Source organism: Heterocephalus glaber, unplaced genomic scaffold (genome assembly GCF_053883595.1).
Source record: "Heterocephalus glaber isolate CG9 unplaced genomic scaffold, H.glaber_assembly_v1.0 deba00000621, whole genome shotgun sequence".
NCBI classification, from domain to species: domain Eukaryota; kingdom Metazoa; phylum Chordata; class Mammalia; order Rodentia; family Bathyergidae; genus Heterocephalus; species Heterocephalus glaber.
The window spans coordinates 17,762,680-17,784,025 of NW_028258153.1; the positions used below are offsets into that span (position 1 = coordinate 17,762,680).

Here is a 21,346-nt window from a genome sequence, read left to right on the forward strand (position 1 = left end):
AAGTAAGGATGAGCAGAGAGAAGAAAAAGGAAGCTGAAGCCAAAATCCTAGAAATGGAAATGGGAAGAAGGAAGAAGGAAGGCAGAGGTCCTAAGAAGTTTTGCTAGACATTTTGTTGCTCCAGACTTACCAATTCTTCATGGTTAACTTGATTTATTTGTGGTGTAGCCTTATGGTACAAGAATGAGCTGACCGTAAGAGTGTATGCTTAGGAAGCACAGTATGTCCTCCTCCTTGCTCTCAATGAGGCTAGAGACAGCTTTAGTCCCTGGTTCAGACTTTGGTCCTATCCCACAAAATGTTATGTTTGGCTGTTAGTAGATGCGCCAATACCTGGAAAACATAGGAAACCACATAGACAGCTTCATGACTTCATTTTAGAAATGACTTGACGGCAAGCAGTCATCCTTGCTCAAGGGATCTGTGGGTGGTATCAGGGCTTACCCTCGCTTGTCTTAGTTAGTCCTGCATGAATTAGTCAGCTTGGGTAGTCACTGAAGACGCTCATTGGAGGAGGAACTCAGAATGGCAAATGTCACATTTCAGTGGCTCAGGAGGAAGAATGCCAAGTGAAATGGCATATCAGTAATCTTTTATCTAACTCTGTGGTGAACCCTGAAACAAATGGTTTACAACCACTTCTTGGGTTCATATGTTAGGCTTTGACAGTCTTGTGGGTCTAAGCCACTTCTTCAGTGTTACTGCCTTGATTCTCATGAGACTGATTTTGCAAGGATTCAAGTAGTGTGTCCTCTTCATTAGCAATAATAAAGTCCCTCAGTTGAGCACCTCTTGTGTGCTAGTTCTATACCCAGCCCCTCCTGTGGAACATTGCAAATATAACTCCTTACCACCTTCTGATAATGTAGTCTTACATGACCCACATTTTATATAAGAGAAGACAAAAGCAGAAAGAGGAAGCAATCTTTCCAAGATCACACAGCTTCCAGGCTGAATTGTAACCCTTACCATCTGGACAATGGTAATGCTCTTAACTATTCCTATTCCTGCCTCTTTACTTGCTTCTAATTCTTTGGGCATATTGAGATTTGGAAACATAGATGTGCCATAAGGAGAACATGTTGGCTTTGTTTACTACCCACCTTCCTGCTGTAAAATAATCCCCAAGGATAATGCTCTGACTTTTCTGCTCTTTCTGATGATCTATATATTTTAAAACAAAATGATAGATTTCAAGTGTATTCACATGGCCTGGATTTACTTCATCCTTATTTAGCCAATCTCACTTGAAGAGGGCTGTACTTCAGTGTGGATGATTCTTACTATATGGATAATATCATCTCTTCAGGGGGAATAAAATGAGTCAGAATGCCCAGAAAGCTGTAAAAAAAAAATTTTTTTAATGATGATATTGCTTGAAATTCATCTCTTTCCTTGCTTCTCATGAATTCTTCTACCAAACATGTACTTACTATACCAGGATACATTGAAATTTCTCTTGAGATCTGATCCAAAACCTGTGCCATTATTATGGGATGGATGGGATTTCCTCCACAGTTGATCCTGTAACAGATGAACCAAGAGATATTGCCATTCTATGGTTTAATAAATCACAGTGTTAGTGGTGTTAGGTGGTCCTTGAATATGAAAAATGTTTCCAGAATTACCTGGAAAAATATGTCTTTAACTTGTGAAGCTTGTATGTGTGATTTTTAGTTTTGCAAATGGGCTAACAAGCCCTGATAATAGGAACATCTGTACAACTCAAAGTGTACAAAAATGTAAACAGCCAAACTAGAGGAGGTGGTTTGGCCTTTTCCTCATGAGCAGATTAGTTGTGCCTAAGGATGTGATCTGCTTACTTGGAGCAAGCTTCAGAGCCATTTTTCAGGCCGAGTGATACAGGATGAAAGGGAAATAGCCTGACAGATGGAAAAGGGCTGTTCCAGGTGTATCAGGGATGGGCTTTTGTATATTTTTGGAAGCAGAAGACTAATGAGCAGAGAAGAAGATAAAGACAAGTGTCACCTGCCAAACTCAGAGGGAGGGACTCGATTCACAGATGAGCCAGAAAAGCTGTTCCAGAAAAAGCGCTTTTGGGGGAGTGACAGCAGAGAAGAGGCATGAAACCCGTTAGAAAGAGGGATTCTTTACTGCGGAATGAATAAGGACATTAGAAACGTTGCTAAGGAGAAATTGTCTACTATCAGCTACATAACAAGGCTGTACATGATGTTTGATCCTGTGTGAATGGTCACATGAAAGAGTGGAGGGTTGCTCAGTATTTATACGTCATTTAATACCCTTATGCTTCTAGAACTGATTTGAGGAGGATATAGATTGTTCTATGATAGAATTCTAATTGGGTGATGGATAGTTCACAAACATTAAGATAGTAGAGAAGAGAAATGAAGTCAGGCTGGAAAATGGGAATATGTCCAAAATAGCGAAAATGTCTATGCTGGATTCTACTCTAAGAAGGCCTTAAGCCTCCGCAATCTTTATATTGACTTCTAGTGTTTGATTTTAAAACAGTAAATTGATCTTTATCTCAAATGGAGTTTCTTTCTTTACATGGCTATAAAATATTTTTGTAGCTGGAAAGACAGAGGTCAGGACAGTGAACTCGAGTGGAACTTTAGTCAGTAAACACATCCCAGGCCCAGACTCAGGTGACTTACAGTTGTCCAAGGGTAGATATAACCATCTATGTTAAGGGCTGGAAGCACATAGAAGTCCAGGTTCTTAAGAAACACACTTATCCTTGAGTCATCTTTGTAGTTTTGGAGAACCTGGAAATTAAAGAGAGAAACATGTAGAATGATTCTAGGAAGAAATCTTTCCTATATTTTCTATGATTTCAATTTCATTGTAAGAGCTGACTGTGTGCCACATCTGCACCCTCCCGTTCCCACCCGCCCCACCTTAGTTTTCTTATTCTTTATAGCAGTAGTTCTAAAACTTCAGTGTGCATCAGAGTCATCTGAAGGACCTGCTAAAATACAGATTCTCCAGTTTTACCATCCTTTTCCACCTCCCACTTCCCCTGTGAGCTTCTAAATCACTGTGTTTGGGATGGAGCCAATAGTTCGCTTTTCTAGCAGGTTCCCAGCTAATGCTGATTCTGTTGGTCTAGGAACAACATTCTGAGAGCTGCTCTTTGTGGGTCATTTTTTAATATTTGGGTTTCTGAAAAGACTGATGAAGAAAGTATCTTACATTATTTTTAAAGGTTTCTTATTCCCTAAAGAGAGTGGAATATGTAATATGCAAAAATTTCCTGTGCTAAGCATTTCTATATGCCGAGTCTCTTAGTCCACACAGCAGACCTGTGAAGCAGTCATTTCATACACTTTTTACAGATGAAAATCTGAGGCTCCCAGTGTTAGAAAATTCACCCAGTGTTAGGAAATGAGAAAGAGGCAAACCCAGGGTCAAACTCATCTCTGATTTCCAAGATGTACTTTCTTCTACATTTTGATATGTTTATCCTCTAAAAATAGTGATTTTGAATGCACTAGAAAGATGTGAGGATAAAAACTCAGTTTTCAGAAAGCTCCTCATTAATTCCATTTCACCTTAGGTGAAGGACTAATTCAGTAAAGAGATTCACTGTTAACATGTGAAAGAAGCATGGATTCTAAGTAGCCCAGAAGTGACAGGTATTTAATGTACCGGCTTACCACTGTCCAGAAACTAAAGGCACTTACTTCTTTCACAAACCACTGGCAAAAAGCAGGGGCAATCCATTCCCTGGCATGGATTCTGCAGTCTACCCCAATGATCTTTTTGGGGCTACTAGATGGTTGGCTGATCTGGAAGGGGATCCATGCTCCGTTACCAAACAATCACTTATTATTGTAAACCCCCATGTGAAATTACCAGGTTTTTCATTCTCCTAGAGGTCTCTTTCTTACTCCATTCTGTGGTGTCAAGAAAGTGGTAAGGCTGCTGGTGGAGACAGCCACTTGTCACCCTGACCTCTGTTACTTTTATTCTTTGCCCCTTGCCTTTGCAGTTATTCTCAGACTGTGCACTGATTCCCTATGACACTGACCCAAAGAATGGTCTTTGTTATATTTTAAGTTATTCTCTAACTCCAGATAAAGGCACAAAACCCCAAACCATAAGCCGAAATGTCAAATTTGTATAAACCTTATAAAACCTTGTCACAGAGAGTTCACTCAGCGTGGCAAAGTGCACAAGAGATGATGTTCAATAATCAAAGGTATTTAAAAATGGATCTGAATGTTCACTTCAACTTCATGAAACTGTGAATAGATTAAGATGAATAATCTCCTGCCACACTGATTAGATTCCCCTTCTCAGAGGGACTCCTCTGTACACAACCAACCCACTCTTCTTTCTTGTCTTTCCATTTGTTATTGTTGGACATCAGTTCAGCCTCACTCCAGCAAGAAAGATGCCCTCCTGAACCCTGCTCCACTGCTGGTGGGAGTGTAGACTGCTGCAACCACTGTGGAAATCAGTATGGAGATACCTCAAAGAACTAGGACTGGAAGTCCCATTTGACCCCGCTATTCCACTGCTGGGGATCTTCCCCAAAGAATTAAAAGAATCATACCACAGTGATACATGTGCACCCGTGTTCATAGCAGCACAGTTTGTAATAGCTAAAACTTGGAAACAGCCCAAATACCCATCAACTAGAGACTGGATAAAGAAAATGTGGGTTTTTTATAAAATGCAGTACTACTCAGCCATAAAAAATGAGAAATTAGAGACATTTATAGCTATATGGATGCACATTGAGGCCATACTCTTAAGTGAAATAAATAGGACACACATGTGGAAATACTGAATAGTTTCTCTAATATGAGAAACTGAAAGTGTAAATAAGGACTAAAACGTATAATAGATAATGTGAAATAGGAAGAAAAGGGGTAAAGGGGAGGGGTAAGTGAGAGGAGTAGGGGAAAGGAAAGAAGGGAATGGAATTAATATGAGAAAATGGAAAAATGAAAACAAAATCTTTGTAAATAGGGAGGAATGGAGGGGTTGAAGGAAGGGCTGGGCAAGGGTGAAAAATAAGAACCAAGAGAGACTATGTAAAGGTGCAAATTTCCAATGATGAATGTCATTATATTGTATACCTAAAATGTACCAATGATTAGAATGAATAATCGATAATGTAAAATAGGAAGAAAAGGCCCAAAGGGGTAGGGGTAGTGGGAGGGGCAGGGGAAAGGAAAGAAGGGAAAGGAAAAATGATGAGAAATGGAACAAATGGAAATAAAGTCTTTGTAAATAGGGAAGGGTGGAGGGCGTGAAGGGAGGGCTAGGAATGGGGAAAAAATAAGAACCAAGATGCATTATGTAAAGGTACAATTCCCAATGAGAAATGTAATTGTGTTGTATACCTACAATGTACCAATAAAAGAATTTAAGTAAGGAAATAAAACCAAACAAACAAACAGAAAGATGCCCTCCTTCAGATGAGTGGGTGAGAATTAAATTGGCAATTGTGGATTTTTTTTGGTGATGAAGAGGCTGGGACCAGCTTGTAAGAGTCACATCAGTTTTGGATTTTTAAATGGCCTAGACTCGTGCTGTTTGTTGAGGCCTCTGGAAGCCGGACTGATGGAGTCTCTCTCCCTCTATATGTGATATTAACAAACTGAATAAACAAGGGACTGGGTCTGTCATATTCGTGGAACTTTCTCCTTCTAGTGTCAGCTCTCTTTCAAAATTTTCAAGATAATTCTTTAATTTCAATTTTTTATTAGTACATGTTTGAATTAATAATATTTACGCTCCTGTGGGGAATTGGGACATGTACATAACACATCTCATTTTTGTATCCCCTTTTCCTCTCCTCTGTCCCCCTCCCTCCATCTCTTGATCCTTTCCCATTTGAGAAAACTCTATAACCCCACTTCCTGTTATCTCTCTCTCATTTTGCTCTTTATTTATAGTATTTCAGGTTTTTTACATCCACCTCTCAGCTTGATCTTCTGTTATAATTAACTCTTTTATGAGTACTGTATGTGCAAGTCGATTATATGTTTATATTTACTGCTTCATAATGTACTCATTCTCCTCTTTATAATATGGCCCAGGAGGAGGATCCTTAAATGTCATGTTGGCTGGCTCAGCTCAGAGTTTGGGGGTTCATAGAAAATCAGGTTGGCGGTCACCCCACACTTAACATATCACCTGTTACTCAACCCCTGGGTAGATTCTATTTCTGAGCTCCTCAGTTTTGGGGGTTGTAGACAATTCTCAAATATGGTGTTGTTCTTTGTCAATGGACATGCCTGCACCAAGTAGTATAAGGACATCAAACTAAACAAAATTCTTAATGTCAAACAACTTTGATAGTGGTTCCTAAAGACGGTCTGGACTAGCAATATCTGTGCTCCTGGGAACTTGGTAGAAACACACTGTGGCTCTAAAACTTGAGTGTGCATCAGCATTACCTGGAGGAGGGCTTGCTGAAACACAGACACAGAGACTTCATCCCCAGAGGTTCTGATTCAGTTGACCAGAAGTCGGAGCTGAGAACATGCATTCCTAGCAAGTTCCCAAGTGGTACTGATGCTTTGCGTCTAAGGACCACTGTTGAGAAACCACTGGCTTGGTGCAATGGTTTTTAGTTCTGGCTACATATTAGGATCCCTTGGGGCCCCTTCTTGGAAGAGTTAGGCCACTGTCTCTGCAGGTAAAGCCTAGGCCACAGGAGTACTTGGCAGCTCCCCAGGATGATTTTAATGTGCATCCAGGCAAGAAATGTCACTGGCCCAGAACGGGGACTCCAGCAGTGCTGGTCCTCTGGAGAATGACTATCAGACCCTAAATACTTTTCACCATGTCATATGAAAAAGGGATAGCAGAACTAGAAGACATGGTGTCCCACTGTCTATGCAACTATCCATATCTGGCTGTGTAATCCTGTTCAAGTCACCTTACTTCCTTGTTCTTGTTCCCTCAACCATAAAATGAAAGAAACGAAAATGAAGGTTGTCTGTGGTTTTTAAACATTTTTATGAAAAATAATCTCTTTAAAAAAGAACATTAAAAAACACTTAAGGGCTGGGGATGTAGCTCAGTGGTGCTGCACCTGCCTGGCAAGTGCAAGGTCCTGAGTTCGATCCCCGGTACCAAAGACCCTCCAAAAAACCACTTAAAATACAGATGAGACATGAGCTAGCTCTGGTGAAGCTTGAGCAGTGTGTGATCCACTTTCAGGGACTGTTGTTTTTAGGCCCTACCCTACCCTGCCTCAGTCTCCTCCACATGATTAAGACATAAACATCTACAATCTTGAATTTTACAAGCCCAGTTTGGAGCATACCTTCTGCACTGCTTCTTTGAACTTTTTTCACATTCCTGATAGAGTAGAATAATAAACAACATCCTCAGACCTCTCCCAATAAGGTACTTCTCAGTCTTTGAACTGACCTTCAGATATACAAATACATGGGCCAGGACTCATAAGTCATCCCTAGGAAATGCTGCATCACCACTTCTGCATACTTCTCACTGACCTGGCTCATCCACTCATAGATCTGAAACAGCCCAGAGGACACAGCTATGACAGCAAGATTCTGCGACTGACTCTGGCTATGATGATTCTTTCACTAAGACATCGGACTCTGTATTCTGCTCTAGGCTGCACAGCTATGTGGTCAACAAAACAGAAAACTGAACAAAGGCCTTATCATCTCCCACCTTTCCTTTTCTTTAAAGATCTACCCTGTCACAAGTTCTTAGGACACCATACTGAATTTTACAGGTATATAATTGGTCATAATTTCAATAATCCACCAATAAAATCTTGGAGATAATGTATAATAATACATCTTTCACATGGCCATAAGGCAGTACATAGTCATGCCAGAAATTTTAGGTCAAGTTTATTTTGTGGGTGAGACCTTCTTTGGTATTCATGGGTCTCAATATGGTTTGGATGGTCTTTGAACTCTAAAAGCTTTTGTGTTAGAAACTTAAACTCTTGCGTGGTGATGCGGAAGCTGCAGCCCTCAAGGACTGCACCCTACTGTGGTATCCTTGGGTCATTTGGAGCCCTGCCCTCAGAAGGGAGTACTGGTCTCCTGGCATGTATGCTCTTCAGAGCCAAATGTTATGAAGGTCTGAGCCTAAGCCCTGAGACTCTCTAGGCTCCTGCTTTGATCCTGCCATTACCATCCCCTAGGAGATGATTCAGCCAAGGCCAGTGGTCCTCACTGGCGACTGCATGTTTGGACTTTCAATTCCAAAATTTTGATCTAAATAAACTTCTTTTCTTTATAATATCAGCCTCCCTCTGGTATTTAATTATAGTAAAGAGAGGCAGACTGGTACACCAACAGTATCCATTGCTAGTGTTCCAAAATTAGGCAAGACTTCCATATGCCTTTCTTGAAACATGTCAACAGAAGTTTCTAACCCCATATTTTGAGTCTTGCTATGCATTTAACATAGATGGTGACTCCCCACATTCTCCTCCCATGTATCCTTTCTCACTTCTGCCATGGAATGGTATTTGCTACAGGAATAGGTCTCCAGGTGCTCGCCCAGACCCACTGTCTTGTCTATAACTTGTTTTCTGTGCAGTGCTAAGGATCTGCAAAGGGAAGAACAAAAGACATCACAGTGAAGAGAGTAGGATGCCCTGAGGGTTAGAAGGTTGGTGAGAAAAGTAGTAGAAAGCACTGTGCGCAGGATTTGAAGTACAAGAGCCAGTATTGGAGTCTTGACTCTGTAATTTACTAACATATGATCATGGGCAATTGTTTAGCAACTTTAAGTCACAATTTCTTCATCTATAAAATCAGGACAATCATTCTGTTCTTGCAGGGAGGTCAGAAAATTTAATAATGTGTAGATTTTTTAAAAAGCTGTTTTAGACTTACAAAAGAAAAAAATAGCTAAGATTTATTGAACTGAAACTTTTTATGAGACATACACTGTTCTAAACAATTTAAATCTCATTTGCTCCTCTCTAAAACTCTGCGATGGATACTCTTATTATCTCTATTTCAGAGATGGAGAAACTGAATCAGAGTAAAAGTGTTATTGGGATTTAAGTCCTGAAAAACTGACTGAGGAGCTTGTAATATTAACTACTGTGATGAGTAGCATGGTGAGAACTAATCTTTCTATAGTGGTTTATCTTGTGTTTAATAAAATATTATTTTTAGAGCACTTTTAGCACAATCAAGTGGAAAGTTAGGTAGTTCCTATGGCCTGTGTCCCTACACATGCAAACCACCTCCACCATGGACACCCCACAACAGTGGTACATTAATTATAGCCAGTGAACCTGGATTTACATTAGGGTTTACATTAGGGTTCATGTGGTTATGAACATTTTATTGCTTTAGACAAGTGTTTGATGACACATATCAACCATTATAGTGACATAAGAATAGTTTTACTGCCCTCAGAATTCTCCATACTCTGCTAATTCATCCCTCCCTTCTTCATCCCCTCACAACTATTTATTTTATTCTGCCTCTGTAGTTTTCTTTTTCATAATGTCATAAGTTGGAAGCACAGAGTGTATAGATAGCCTTTGCAGATTGTCTTCTTCCAGTTACTAATATGTGTTAAACTCCTTCCATGTCTTTTCATGGGTTGAGCGCTCATTTCTTGCTAGGTGCTGTGTAATGTTCCTTTGTCCAAATGGACCAGTTTGTCCATTCATTGACTGAAGGACATCTTGATTACTTCCAAGTTTGGGCTTGAAGCTTGAATTATGAGTAAAGCTTTCATAAACTCCATGTGCAGGTTTTTATGTGTGCCTGTTTTCAATTCCTTTGGGTAAATACTAGAAAGTGCAGCTGCTGAATCATACAGTAAAAGAATGCTTAGTTTGGTAAGAAACTGCCAAACTGTCTTCCAAAAAGGCTATGCCATTCCACATTCCCACCAGCAGTAGAGTGCTGCTTTCTTCCTTCCCTAGTGAGCATTTGGTGCTGTTGGTATTTGGATCTGTACACTTTAATTAACAGATAAGTAGTGGTAAATCATTATTGTCTTAATTTGCAATTCTTTAATGATGCATCATCATGCAGAGTACCTTTTCTTATGCTTTCTTGCCTTCTCTATATCTTCTTTGGTAAGGTTATGTGTTTAGGTCTTTCATCTACATTTTAATAGGGTTGTTTTTTAAAATCTGGTGTTTTAGCGGGTCCTTACATGTTTTAGATCACATACTTTTTCCAGCTGCACCTCTTGTAAACATTTCTCCAGCTTGTCTTCTTATTATCCTGATGTTTTCTTTCGAAGTAGAAGTTATAATTTTAAAGTAGTTTAGAGTATCAATTATTTCTTCCATGGATTGTGCTTTTTCTGTTGTATTTAAAAGGTAATCAGCATGCTCAAAATCATCTAGGCTTTCTTCTAAATTATTATCTAGAATATTATAGTTTTGCATTTAACACTTAAGTCTATGATATATTTTTGAATTAATGTTTGTGATTCACATTTTTTATATGTGGACATCTAATTGTTCTAGCATTATTTGTAGAAAAGAATATTTTTTGCTCTGTTTTATTATCTTTGTTTCTTTGTCAAAGATTACTTGACTACATTTATGTAAATCTACTCCTAGGTATCCTGTGGTCTTCCCTTCATCTATTTGTGCTTTCGCTGACGCCACACTCTCTTGATTACTGTAGCTGTATATTAAGTCTTGAACTCAGTGCAGTCTTCTGACTTTATTTTTCTTCAATATTGTGTTGACCATTCTAGGTCTTCTCCACATACTCTTCAGAATTAATTTGTTGAAAATCATAAAGTAACTTGCTTGGACTTTGATTGGGATTTCACTGAATCTATACATAAAGTTAAGAAGAATTGATATCTTGACAACATTAAGTCTTTCTATGCATGAACATAATACATATCTACACTTACTTAGTTCTTTTCTAACATCTTTCATGAAAGTTTAATAGGATTCACTATATAGACCTTATAGAAATTTTGTTAATTTATACACACATATTTCAGTTAAAGGGTACTAGTGTAAATGATAGCATGTTTTCTATTTTAAACTTCACTTGTTTACTGCTAGTATATAGGAAATCAATTGACTTTTCTATGTTAGCCTTGTCTCCTGTAACCTTGCTATGATTGCTTATTAGTTCCAGGAGATTTTTGTTGTTGTTGCTGATGATCCTTTCTGATTTTGTAAACACATACTCATGTCATTTGTAAACAAGATGAGTTTTATTTCTTCCTTCCTAATCTGTATATCTTTTATTTACTTTTCTTGTCTTATTGCATTAGTAGGGCTTTAGTACAAGGTGGAAAACACTGTTGAGAGCAGACATCCTTCATTAATTGATCTTAGTGGGAAAGCTTTTAGTTTCTTACCTTTAAGTATGATGTTAGCTGTTTTGTGGAGATAATCTCATTAAATTGAGGAAGCTGTGCCCTTTTTTATCATAAATGGGTGTTGAATTTTTCAAATGTTTTTTTCTGTGTCTGTTGATATGGTGATATAATTTTCCTTCTGTGACAGATAACATCAATTTATCTTTGAAAGTTGAATAAGCCTTTTATAATTGGGATAAACCCCATTTGGCCATGGAGTATGCTTCTTTTTATACATCACTTGATTGGATTTGCTGATGTTTTGTTGAGGATTCTTACTTTAACTTCCAGAAGAGATTGTAGAGAATTGGAATAATTTTTTCGATAAATGTGTGGTAGAATTCACCACTGAACCCATTGTGCCTAGTTCTTTCTGTTTTAGAAAGTTATTAATCATTGACTAAATGTATTTAATAGTTATAGGCTTGTTGGTCTTGTTCCAACTATTTACTTAGGATTTATCTTTTGGCAAACAGCTTAATACTATCATTCAGTGCCTTGTCTACACCAGATATTGTGCTAGCATCTGAAAGAACATATTCACACACAGTATGTAACTTCTCATTGCAGCTATGTAAAATGTTATTGTTCACATTCTATAAATGAAGAAACTAGACAAGAAGAAATTAAGTAACTTGAAAGAAGTCAGAACTTGCAAGGAGATACAGAACTAGTACTGCATTGCAAAGGCACACAAACAGTTGATGGATGGTTTAGTTCCCTAGCCAGAAGGCTTTATTTTAGAAATGGGGTCACATTTTCTTTGCAAGATTCTATAGCTGATAACTCCTTTGCCCAGAAAAGATGTACAGAGTGGTTACTGTGTTAATGGCACTGGGATGTGAAGTTTTGGAGATGCTGGGGTGCAGACTTTTGTATAGTGGTCCTGGATAGGAGGAGGAAAGGTGTGAGAGATCTAGTTAGCTAATTTTCAAGGGCTTTTAACTATTACATCACATGTTTTTGAACTTTTATGGTATTTTACCTTAGTAGTACCACTCCCAAGTAATTTTTATGAGATTAGATAAACTAATTCATTTGGCAATGAGCAGTTTCTTACATAGAGTTAATTTCAACAAATGTTAAACACAGTAGTTCAAAACAAAGCAAAATCTGTACTTAGCTGTGATAACATTAAAAATACTTGTACAGAGAACAAGCCATGCAACTAGTATTTTTCTCAAACTGTGTCAAACTACAAAATATTTTGATAGTATTAATTAAAACAAATTTCACTCATGTCTACCTAAGTCCAACACTATATTCTCTATATAATTTTTTACCTAGTGCATCTAGCACCATGTACCACCATTAACTACTCTAATGGAAGCAAGTTTCTCCACACAATTCTACTGCTTTAAACTTGAAGTTACATGCATTATTGTTAATTATTAGTAATACTAATTCTAACAATTTGAATTTAACAGAATCTTTTTGACCCCCAAATTGTAAATGTTTTATTATATTTTGAACAAATTTTCTCATCTTTTGCTTGTCCAAATGGAAACCTCATGAGATAGGGTTGTCCAAATAACTTGCCAATAGCTGAAACACTGATTATGAATTTTAGAAAGAGGTTTAAAGAAATATTATTTATATTGTAATAATTTAAGAAAATATGTTTACTCATTTTTTTCATGGATTCATTTCTAATGTTTGGCCATCACTGTATTTTTAAATAAACAACTGTGCTTCCAAGTGAGTAATTTCAATACAAATATAAATATTGGTACAAGTAATACATTGAGACTGATTGCTTTAGAAAAGATACGATCTTTATACTATTTATAAAGAAAAATACATATATTCCCTAGTGTGTTTAAAATTCATAAAAGTCCACTCAACATAAATTTTCAGGAACACACTTCATGTCTTAACAAATCAGCAAATACATCTTATAATAACACTAGTTAGCCATTACTAAGTAATACATGCTAGGGACTGGTAAAACCATTTTGTACTATCTTACTAATTCATTTAACAATCTAATAGGTATGCATTCTTATTACTTTTAAAAATTAGTAATAGTAAAAAAAAAATTAGTAATAGTAGCAATAAAAATTTCTCTCTTGCCCTTTATAATCCTCTAAAGAAAATAAGATATAAACACATGAAAAGCAAAATAATTTAGCTATTAAATAAGAAAGTATGAGGTATTACAAACTAGTGCCTGATTATATACCAACTAAATGGTGTCCAAAGTATATTGAGATGAGAACTGAGCATGATGGTGCACAACTGTAATCCCAGCACTCGGAGACTGAGGCAGGAGGATGGCTGAAATTTCAAGGCCAGCCTGGGCTACACAGTGAGTTCAAGGCCAGTGTGAACTACAGAGCAAGACCCTGTCTCAAAAAAAAAAAAAGTGTATTGAGGTCAGGAAAGAGAGCACTCCAAACTCAAGCATAACCAAAAACGATTCTGCATAACCAAGCCATTCTGCCTTTTGCAGAATGGGAGAAAGAGGCGAAAGGGAACAAATGCAGAGGATATCTTTCCAGGCTCTCTTTCCCCTCATTGCTAACACAAGTTGTCCTGCACGGAAATGTAGTCACTGAAGATGCTTTCTCAATAGTGCAAGGAACAGGGTGGTGGCTGTTCTTCCTGTCTTTGTGTGGTTTAGCAAATGTTTGGCCTTTTCCTTATCATAGTTATCTGCTCAGTGGAGTATGAAAGGAAGGAGTCATTCCTTGGTGTTTGTGTGGGGAATTAGTCCCAGGATGGTCAAGAATAAAATGTTGTAGTATTTGCATCTAACCTAGGCAATCCTCCTGTATATTTTAAATCATTTCTATATTAGTTATAAAACTCAATATAATGTAAATGCTTTGTAAATTGTTGTTATGCGATAATGTGCAAGGAATAATAACAAAGAAAACATCTAGATATGTTCAGTACAGACAATTTGGGAAGAAGGGGACATTTTCAATCCAAGGCAGTTGAACTGGTGTCCATTGATAGGGAGGGGGTGACTGTATTTAAAAAAGCATGGCTTGTACCTGGTGGATTTCTGATTCAAGTGACCTGGGATCCCTTAGAAATGTCACAACATAAAGGGAGTAAAGAAAACTGAACACCATCAAGCACTAGCATCTGGATTTTCCCCTAGCTAAATTCTAAAAAATGGATATGTTGCTTCCTAAACCCAGCATTGAACAACTGGGTCCATTAAATATGCAAAAGTTTCCGTATTAGAATGGTCTAGGATATGAATGAAAACCTCTAACATTAAAAGTGCTTCCCATCTTCATACAAAACTAAAACACAATACTTAGACCTCAGAGATTCTAATACTTAGAATTAGTGAATATTTAAACCATGTACTTAGAAAAGCTATTTCCAATTTTTAGGTATTTCTTGGGTGATGCATAATGCATGTAGACAGGGAAAGAAAAAGCTGGATAATCCCCCAAATTATCACCACACATCTTACCAAGTAAATGAGAAGATTACTGTACTTTGTGTATTCTTTTTAAACAGAAATTCATAAAATGTTTAACAGAGAAAATGATCCTTTGAGGTACATTATTAATAAATGCTGTAGATCAAAGGTTGACTGATGAAATTTTGACTGGAATGTATAAGAAGGCAAAAAAATAATGAATATAAAGGCAAATTTTGTATTATAAGTACTTAGTGGAGAAACAGTCACATGAATATTTTATGTAGTAATGTATTTTCAATTTTTATTTTTCTGCTTACAAAATTAACATGCACTTAAAGGGGAGATCTTAGGAAGTATAGAGAGGAGAAAAAGCAGCAGAAAAATAGATAAAAAGGGAGGAATAATTCCCAATATCCTTCTCTTCCTGTGTTAGGAACTCTTAGTATTTTAGCATATTTCCTTTGAGTCTTTTATATATGCCTATATTTACCAGAGATTATATATATGTATAATTTCGTATTAATTCCTTTGCATTCTGTATCTTACCAGAGACATTTCCTCAAAACAATGCAAATTCATTCTAAACATAATTTTTAATAACTGCAAAATACTTGACATCATTTATTTAAAATTTTTCTCCTATTCTGGATAAAGCTGTTTCTCTATTGGGAATCTTGCCATTTTAAATAATTCTATAGCTAATAACTTTTTGTATAAATCTTTTTTTCTCATTTCTGATTATTTCTTTGAACTAGAAAAGGAAATTGTAGGTCAAAGAGGTTGAACATTTTGAAGTCATTTGATTGACATTGATAAATCTCAAATGATTTTATAGATGTACACTTTTTTGGAGGACTACGAATGTCTATCTCCATAAACACTCAAGATAAAGATTACAAGCTTCTAGTCTTATTTAATTTCAGATTTTTCTAGAGTATTATCACCTCTGGTGAACAAGGACTTTCAAAAGTTGCAGCTAACCTATGTTCTGAGTCAGTAACAGTAATCCAAAGCTAAACATTATTTCATATCAGCAAATTATAATGACAATAAAATCTCCACAAACGACATGGGCAAGCATATTTGAAATGTTTTTCTCAAATATAGTCCTAAGGAGCCCTGGAACGTACGCCATCTTACCTGAGTCTTTCTGCCTGAGCCTAATCACTTCCATAATTTAACCTGGGCCTGGCAATATTTTTCTTTAAATAACAGTGTTATGCATGTTCATTGTGGAATATTTGTGAACTGGAGGATACTTGAGGGAAGGAAAAAAATCATTAACCAAAGATAACAATTAGCTTTGTGGTTTACTTGATGAAATTTTTTTATAAGTACATGTTTGCAGTAGATATTGATTACATTCATCATGGGGAGTTGGTACATGTACAGACCACATCCTAATTTTTTACTTCCCTTTCTTCTCTTTTTCTACCCTGCTCCCTTTATCTCTTGATCCTCTTCCCATTTGCAAAGTATCTATCTCCCTGTTTCTTCAAGAGCAAGATAAAAGATAGATAATAAGGAGCAATTACTTTTTTGGCATATATTTGTTCTTTTGTTTTTCTAAGTATTTTATTACATTTTGTATTCTGTGTCTTCCTATGGCCTAAAACATGCACTTTCTCATGCTTTGAAATTTTTCATAATTATTTTTACTAAATAAATCTTATTGTCATATATCACATAGCATTTATATAACTTAATATGAAACATTATTTCTAAATATTATAATATTTATATTATAAATAAAACTTTATTTCACTGTATAAAATTCTCTCCCTACTTTATTTCCTCAGTATAGATTTCCAGAAGCAGGGACAGTAGGACAAAAGATGTCTAAGTTTTAAGTTTCTTGATATTTTTAAGCAACCTAATTTTTTTCCACATGAAAGAAGACTCTTTGTCTTCCAACCAAGTAAATCAGTGGAAGAAAGGAGGAAGAGATGTCCAAATAGGTTTTTGACATCAAATAGATACTGAGGTCTCTTTCTGTATCTGAAATCATACTATTAGGACAGGGACAATCTGCAGTCATGCAGTGTGGGGCGAAATTCAGAGTGGGTTTCTTTTCTGTGCGAAGTTTCTTGAAAGATTAACCACAAAGCAAAAGAAGAAACACTAATTATAACCATACTTTATAAATATGCCAAAGGAGCTGTATATGAGCTATGTATGAGCAAGAGGAAATATACTTAAATGTACTGTATAAAGAAACTACACACAAACACACAATTTAATATACATACTTAGAGAAGTTATGTTTCCTTAAGAATAGGCAAAGGCCACAAAAATGGGCAGATAACATGGATGCACAATTTATAAAATAATGAAGTAATAAGCAAGACCAAATAGTTGACCTTATTATAAATCAATAAAATACACAGGAATTCAACAGTGGGTATTTTTCACTTGTCAAAATGGCAAAAACACAAAACGTCCTTTCATTCCTGATTGTTGAAAGCGTAAACTGACAGACCTTTGTAGAGGGTAGCTCCTCACTGTGTGGTAAGATCCTTACATTCTTTCAGCCTCTGACTGAGCCCTTCTACTTCTTATAACTTATAGTAAGGAGATAAAGAAAGATTCACAAAAACAGTGTAGCTGGTTGCTCATTATGACATTACTTATGAAAATGAAAAAGTAGAAATGATGAGATGATGGAGTATTATTAGCAATTGCAATATATTTTGAATGAGTGAGGAATGCCATAGGAAAATTTCTATAAAACCATTTATTTGAGACATTTCAGTAATCATACTATTAACATAATTAGCTATTTATCTATCCAAAAACATTAACCGCTATTATCTCCAAATGAAATTATTTGATGATTTTAAACATTTTTCTTAATAATTAGAATAATGTGATTTACCAATTCAGAACTATGAAAAGAAATATGGATGTTTTATTACAATTTCCTATTGTTGATCACAAAATATGACAAATCAACTAGTATTTGTCATATGTTGTGCTAGGAAATGTTTGTTAGATATTTATTTATTCAAGGCTTATTAAAGTAATGTTCAATAACAAAACTTCAGTGATCTCTATTATTCTCGTGGTACCATGTATTGATAGGAAGGGAGGGGGAGACTCCAGCTGCATTGATCTTGTAAAAAGAATGAACAGTCTAAATCATGGTCAGCCCTCTTCCCACTTCACACTCACGTATCATATCCCAGCCCCCCAGGAACCAGCATCCCCAAAAGGTAAAGGGTCCCCAGCACAAGCTCCATTCTTCTGCAGAGAGAGCTGGAATATCCTTAACCTCTCTTGCTGGCTGTAAGTCCAGGTCTCTGAAAATGGACAGAGACATTGTCCCCACAATCAAGATAAGGTAAGTCAGTCAGTGGATGTCTCAGCAGAAACATATTCAAGCAATTACTTCACTAACTCCATCAGGTCCTCAAAAGCCTCCTTTAATAGCGACAAAACACTTTATCATCTGATATTTCATTTCTCCTTTAAAAACAGATTTATACCAACTCTTGAGTCCATCAGGTGGAGAAAGAAATTTCCTCCCTAGGTGAAGTCCCCTATCACTGTGCTCAGGAGCTCCTGCCTGCTCTCCTTCCACCCTGGCCTGCTGGGCACCAGAGGTGGAGCACCTTTCACTCCTGTTACAGCATGCGTGTGCATTATTCAGAGTCTCTACTCCCCTCTGCAGTCTAAGGCTTGTTTGGGGCCAAGTGACTTCTATTGTTCAACTGGAGTGCACCACCTAATTCTTAAACCTAGGTCTTCCAAATCTTAGCAGCAAAAACAGTTAACCCCCAACCTGTCAGACGTGCCTGAGTCTAAAGCAGTTATCAGTCAAAGTGAAGTTGCCACTGAAGGTGTAATTGAGCAAGGCAAACACGAGTACAAAGCCGGGAGAGGATTGACATGGAGTTGTAGTTACTTGGGAGCCTACTATGCCCCGGAAGCCCAGCGAAGAAAGCATCTTAGTGCAAGTTATCACTGGGGCAAATGTTAAGAATTAAAGTCAATGAGGATTGAGAACTAGGCCCCCTATATCACTCAGGATGGAAGCTCCTGGGAATCTTGAAGAGAGCAGTCGCCGTGGAGAAGTGCCAGGTACAAAAGCCTGCCTGATGCTATTTCCAGAAGGAAAGAGAAGCAAGAAAGTGGAGAAGCAAGTATGGGAAACTCAGCACAGCTTGTCTAAAATAATGGCATCCTGAAGGAAACTGCATTGTTAGGACCTTCCAGCATCTACCTTGAGGTGTACTTAATTTATAAATCTTGAATTTGGATCTTGGGGTAAAATGCAATGCCACAAAATTCTGCCTCTTACCCAAGAGAAGGGCAGAGCAGGCATCTCCACTGTGCTAATTATAGGCCCTGGGGTTTCATGGAGCATTCAGTTCCAGGGGGAGGAGTGAGACTAGGAGTTGAGGGTGTCCTCCTTTCATTTTCTGCCAAGATGGACACAAGGCAGAATGATGCACCTGTGCCTAAGCAAATAGCAAAGCCACAATAGTTCCCCTGCCACACACCAAATAGGTAGACCCAGAAGTTATTCTGAAATAAGAGAACATGAACAAAAATAAAAATACACAAAAATGCAGTCAAACAATACATGCAAATTTCCTGTGGAAACCTGCAAATAAGTTTTAAAGTATGTTGTGAGGACATTTGGCATTACCACACAGAGTTTTCCTAGCAGTTGTTGTTGATTGAATTTTCTTCAAACCTCATGTCCAATTTCACTGTAATATGTTGTCTCCTGCCAACCCCAGTGGCCAAAGATTATCTTTCTGTGACCTCATGGAACATGAACAATAACTCAGAGTACTTGGGGCCAATGAGCTGGAACCATGGGCTTCTCTCTAACAAGGGTGAATTATTATCACATCTTTCCTGGTGATTAGATTATTTCTTATTGTGTTTTATAGCTTCCTAGTTAGTCATTTCAATACAATTTATTCACAATAATAGTGTTTCTTATTATTGCTGTTTTATAGTTCCTATAACAGTAAAATTTATTCTCAACTCTATTATTGCAATATTCAACTACTAATGGGATTCTTGTTTTTATTTGATTGTGTTTTAAAGCCATAACAATAAAATTTACTCCCAAAAATATTACTGCAAGTTTTATGCTCTTTAAACCACTTGATAGCATGCCTACAAACACATGTGGTTCTTTAAGCCACACGAGAAGAAGCCTGGCAAGATGTAAACATTGTTCTAGGAAAAGAGGAGGGGAGCTGGGTCCTAGTAGAGTGAGACTTGTGTTCTTTCATAGATTAAGTAATGGAATGAAAGAAATGAAAGACTCTTAGAAATAACTAATTTAAAGGAGGATTAATTCTAATTGGCAGAAATATTTGTGTTTAAAAAGCAGTCTCTTTTTACTACCTGCCAAGGCATGCATATTTCCACTACCTTCATCCTCCAAAATAATGTACTCTCAAAATGATGTCCATGATTTCTCTGAACTTGAAGTTGCATGGCTGGTTGCCACATTAACTAGAGGAAGACTGCTATAAAACATTATTACCAAAGGCTAAGGTTATTCTGATGTTAAACAGCTTTAGTGACTTGAGAATTGGAAGGCACACAGCCAAGTCAGCTCACCACCTCTGCTGCTCCTTAGTTGCTGTCACTGAACCTGAACACAAGGATGTTACAGTAAACCTCATAACATGCTATTCACCTTTTATGCCTAGAACAGTGAATCAAAGGACGAAGAATATCATTTATAACCCACCTACTGGAGCGAAGTCCTGGTGAGGTTCAAGCAAGAGGTATGTCAGACTAGCAGCAATTAAGGTCTAGTTAAGGGTTTGGTTTCAAGTAAATATTGACTTATGGTCACAAGGAGGAAGAAAGGCAGATTAGGTGCAGACATGATGGTTAATGCTCAGAATATGGCCTTAGTAACAGAGAAAGCAAACTCTAGATTTGATTTCTGAGGCAGCACCAAGGACAGGTTCTTTTTCTGACAAGCTTCAACAGATTGTTGCTGTAGTAGAAAGTAATAAATAAGTGGGTGGATGGATGGATGCATGGAAGGACACATGGATGAATGCATGCATGCATGGATGGATGCACAGATGCAGGAATGGATGTATAAACTGTGTCTATGCTTTTGTTAGATGGCCTAAATCCATTTGCTGGATCTAACCACTCACCTATACAGGTGGATGTGTAGCTTGCTAAGATCTTCTACCTCCCTTTACCCAGCTGTGGCAGCTGTGCAGGTAAGCAACTCAGTTGTTACTTCAAGAGAAAAACTGCTGCTCATCTTTCAGGGCAGGAGGCGGGGTCGGGGCGGGGGGTGTCTTTAGAATCTGACTCAGTAATTCCAGCCATGACTAAGTACTACCTAGACATCCCCAATCAATGGATAAGCACAAAAGCACTCCAAGTGCTGAACACTGTACCTACAAATGAAGGATGCCTTTAGGAGCAATCTTCTTGGAACTGCACAGCACTCTGGGGCCCTTCCCACTCAATTCTCCTTTATCCCCCTCCTCTTTTCACAGCTGTCAGAGTTGGATCATAGATAGAAGGTTCTCCTTGTCCTCTTTCTCTCCCCTTTATCTTTCACAAGAATTTTACACTTTTAACTCTGTCATGATATCTGCTTCTCAAATGATCCAGACAGTACACCAAGCAGACTCCAGGACAAATGGAAATAAGTTA

General features: G+C 37.4%; 1 protein-coding gene across 1 annotated transcript in view; it reads right to left on the reverse strand.

Annotated features, from left to right (window-relative positions):
* Cpo (carboxypeptidase O) overlaps window positions 1-15,824 on the reverse strand; it is a 28,884-nt gene extending 13,060 nt beyond the window's left edge. Inside the window, 9 exon segments of the mRNA XM_087205967.1 lie at window positions 149-304; window positions 307-333; window positions 1,434-1,524; window positions 2,643-2,753; window positions 3,672-3,776; window positions 3,952-3,958; window positions 7,396-7,490; window positions 8,449-8,548; window positions 15,820-15,824. Coding sequence (XP_087062093.1) covers window positions 149-304; window positions 307-333; window positions 1,434-1,524; window positions 2,643-2,753; window positions 3,672-3,776; window positions 3,952-3,958; window positions 7,396-7,490; window positions 8,449-8,548; window positions 15,820-15,824 — 697 coding nt within the window.
* Between the last annotated feature and the right edge of the window lie 5,522 nt (window positions 15,825-21,346).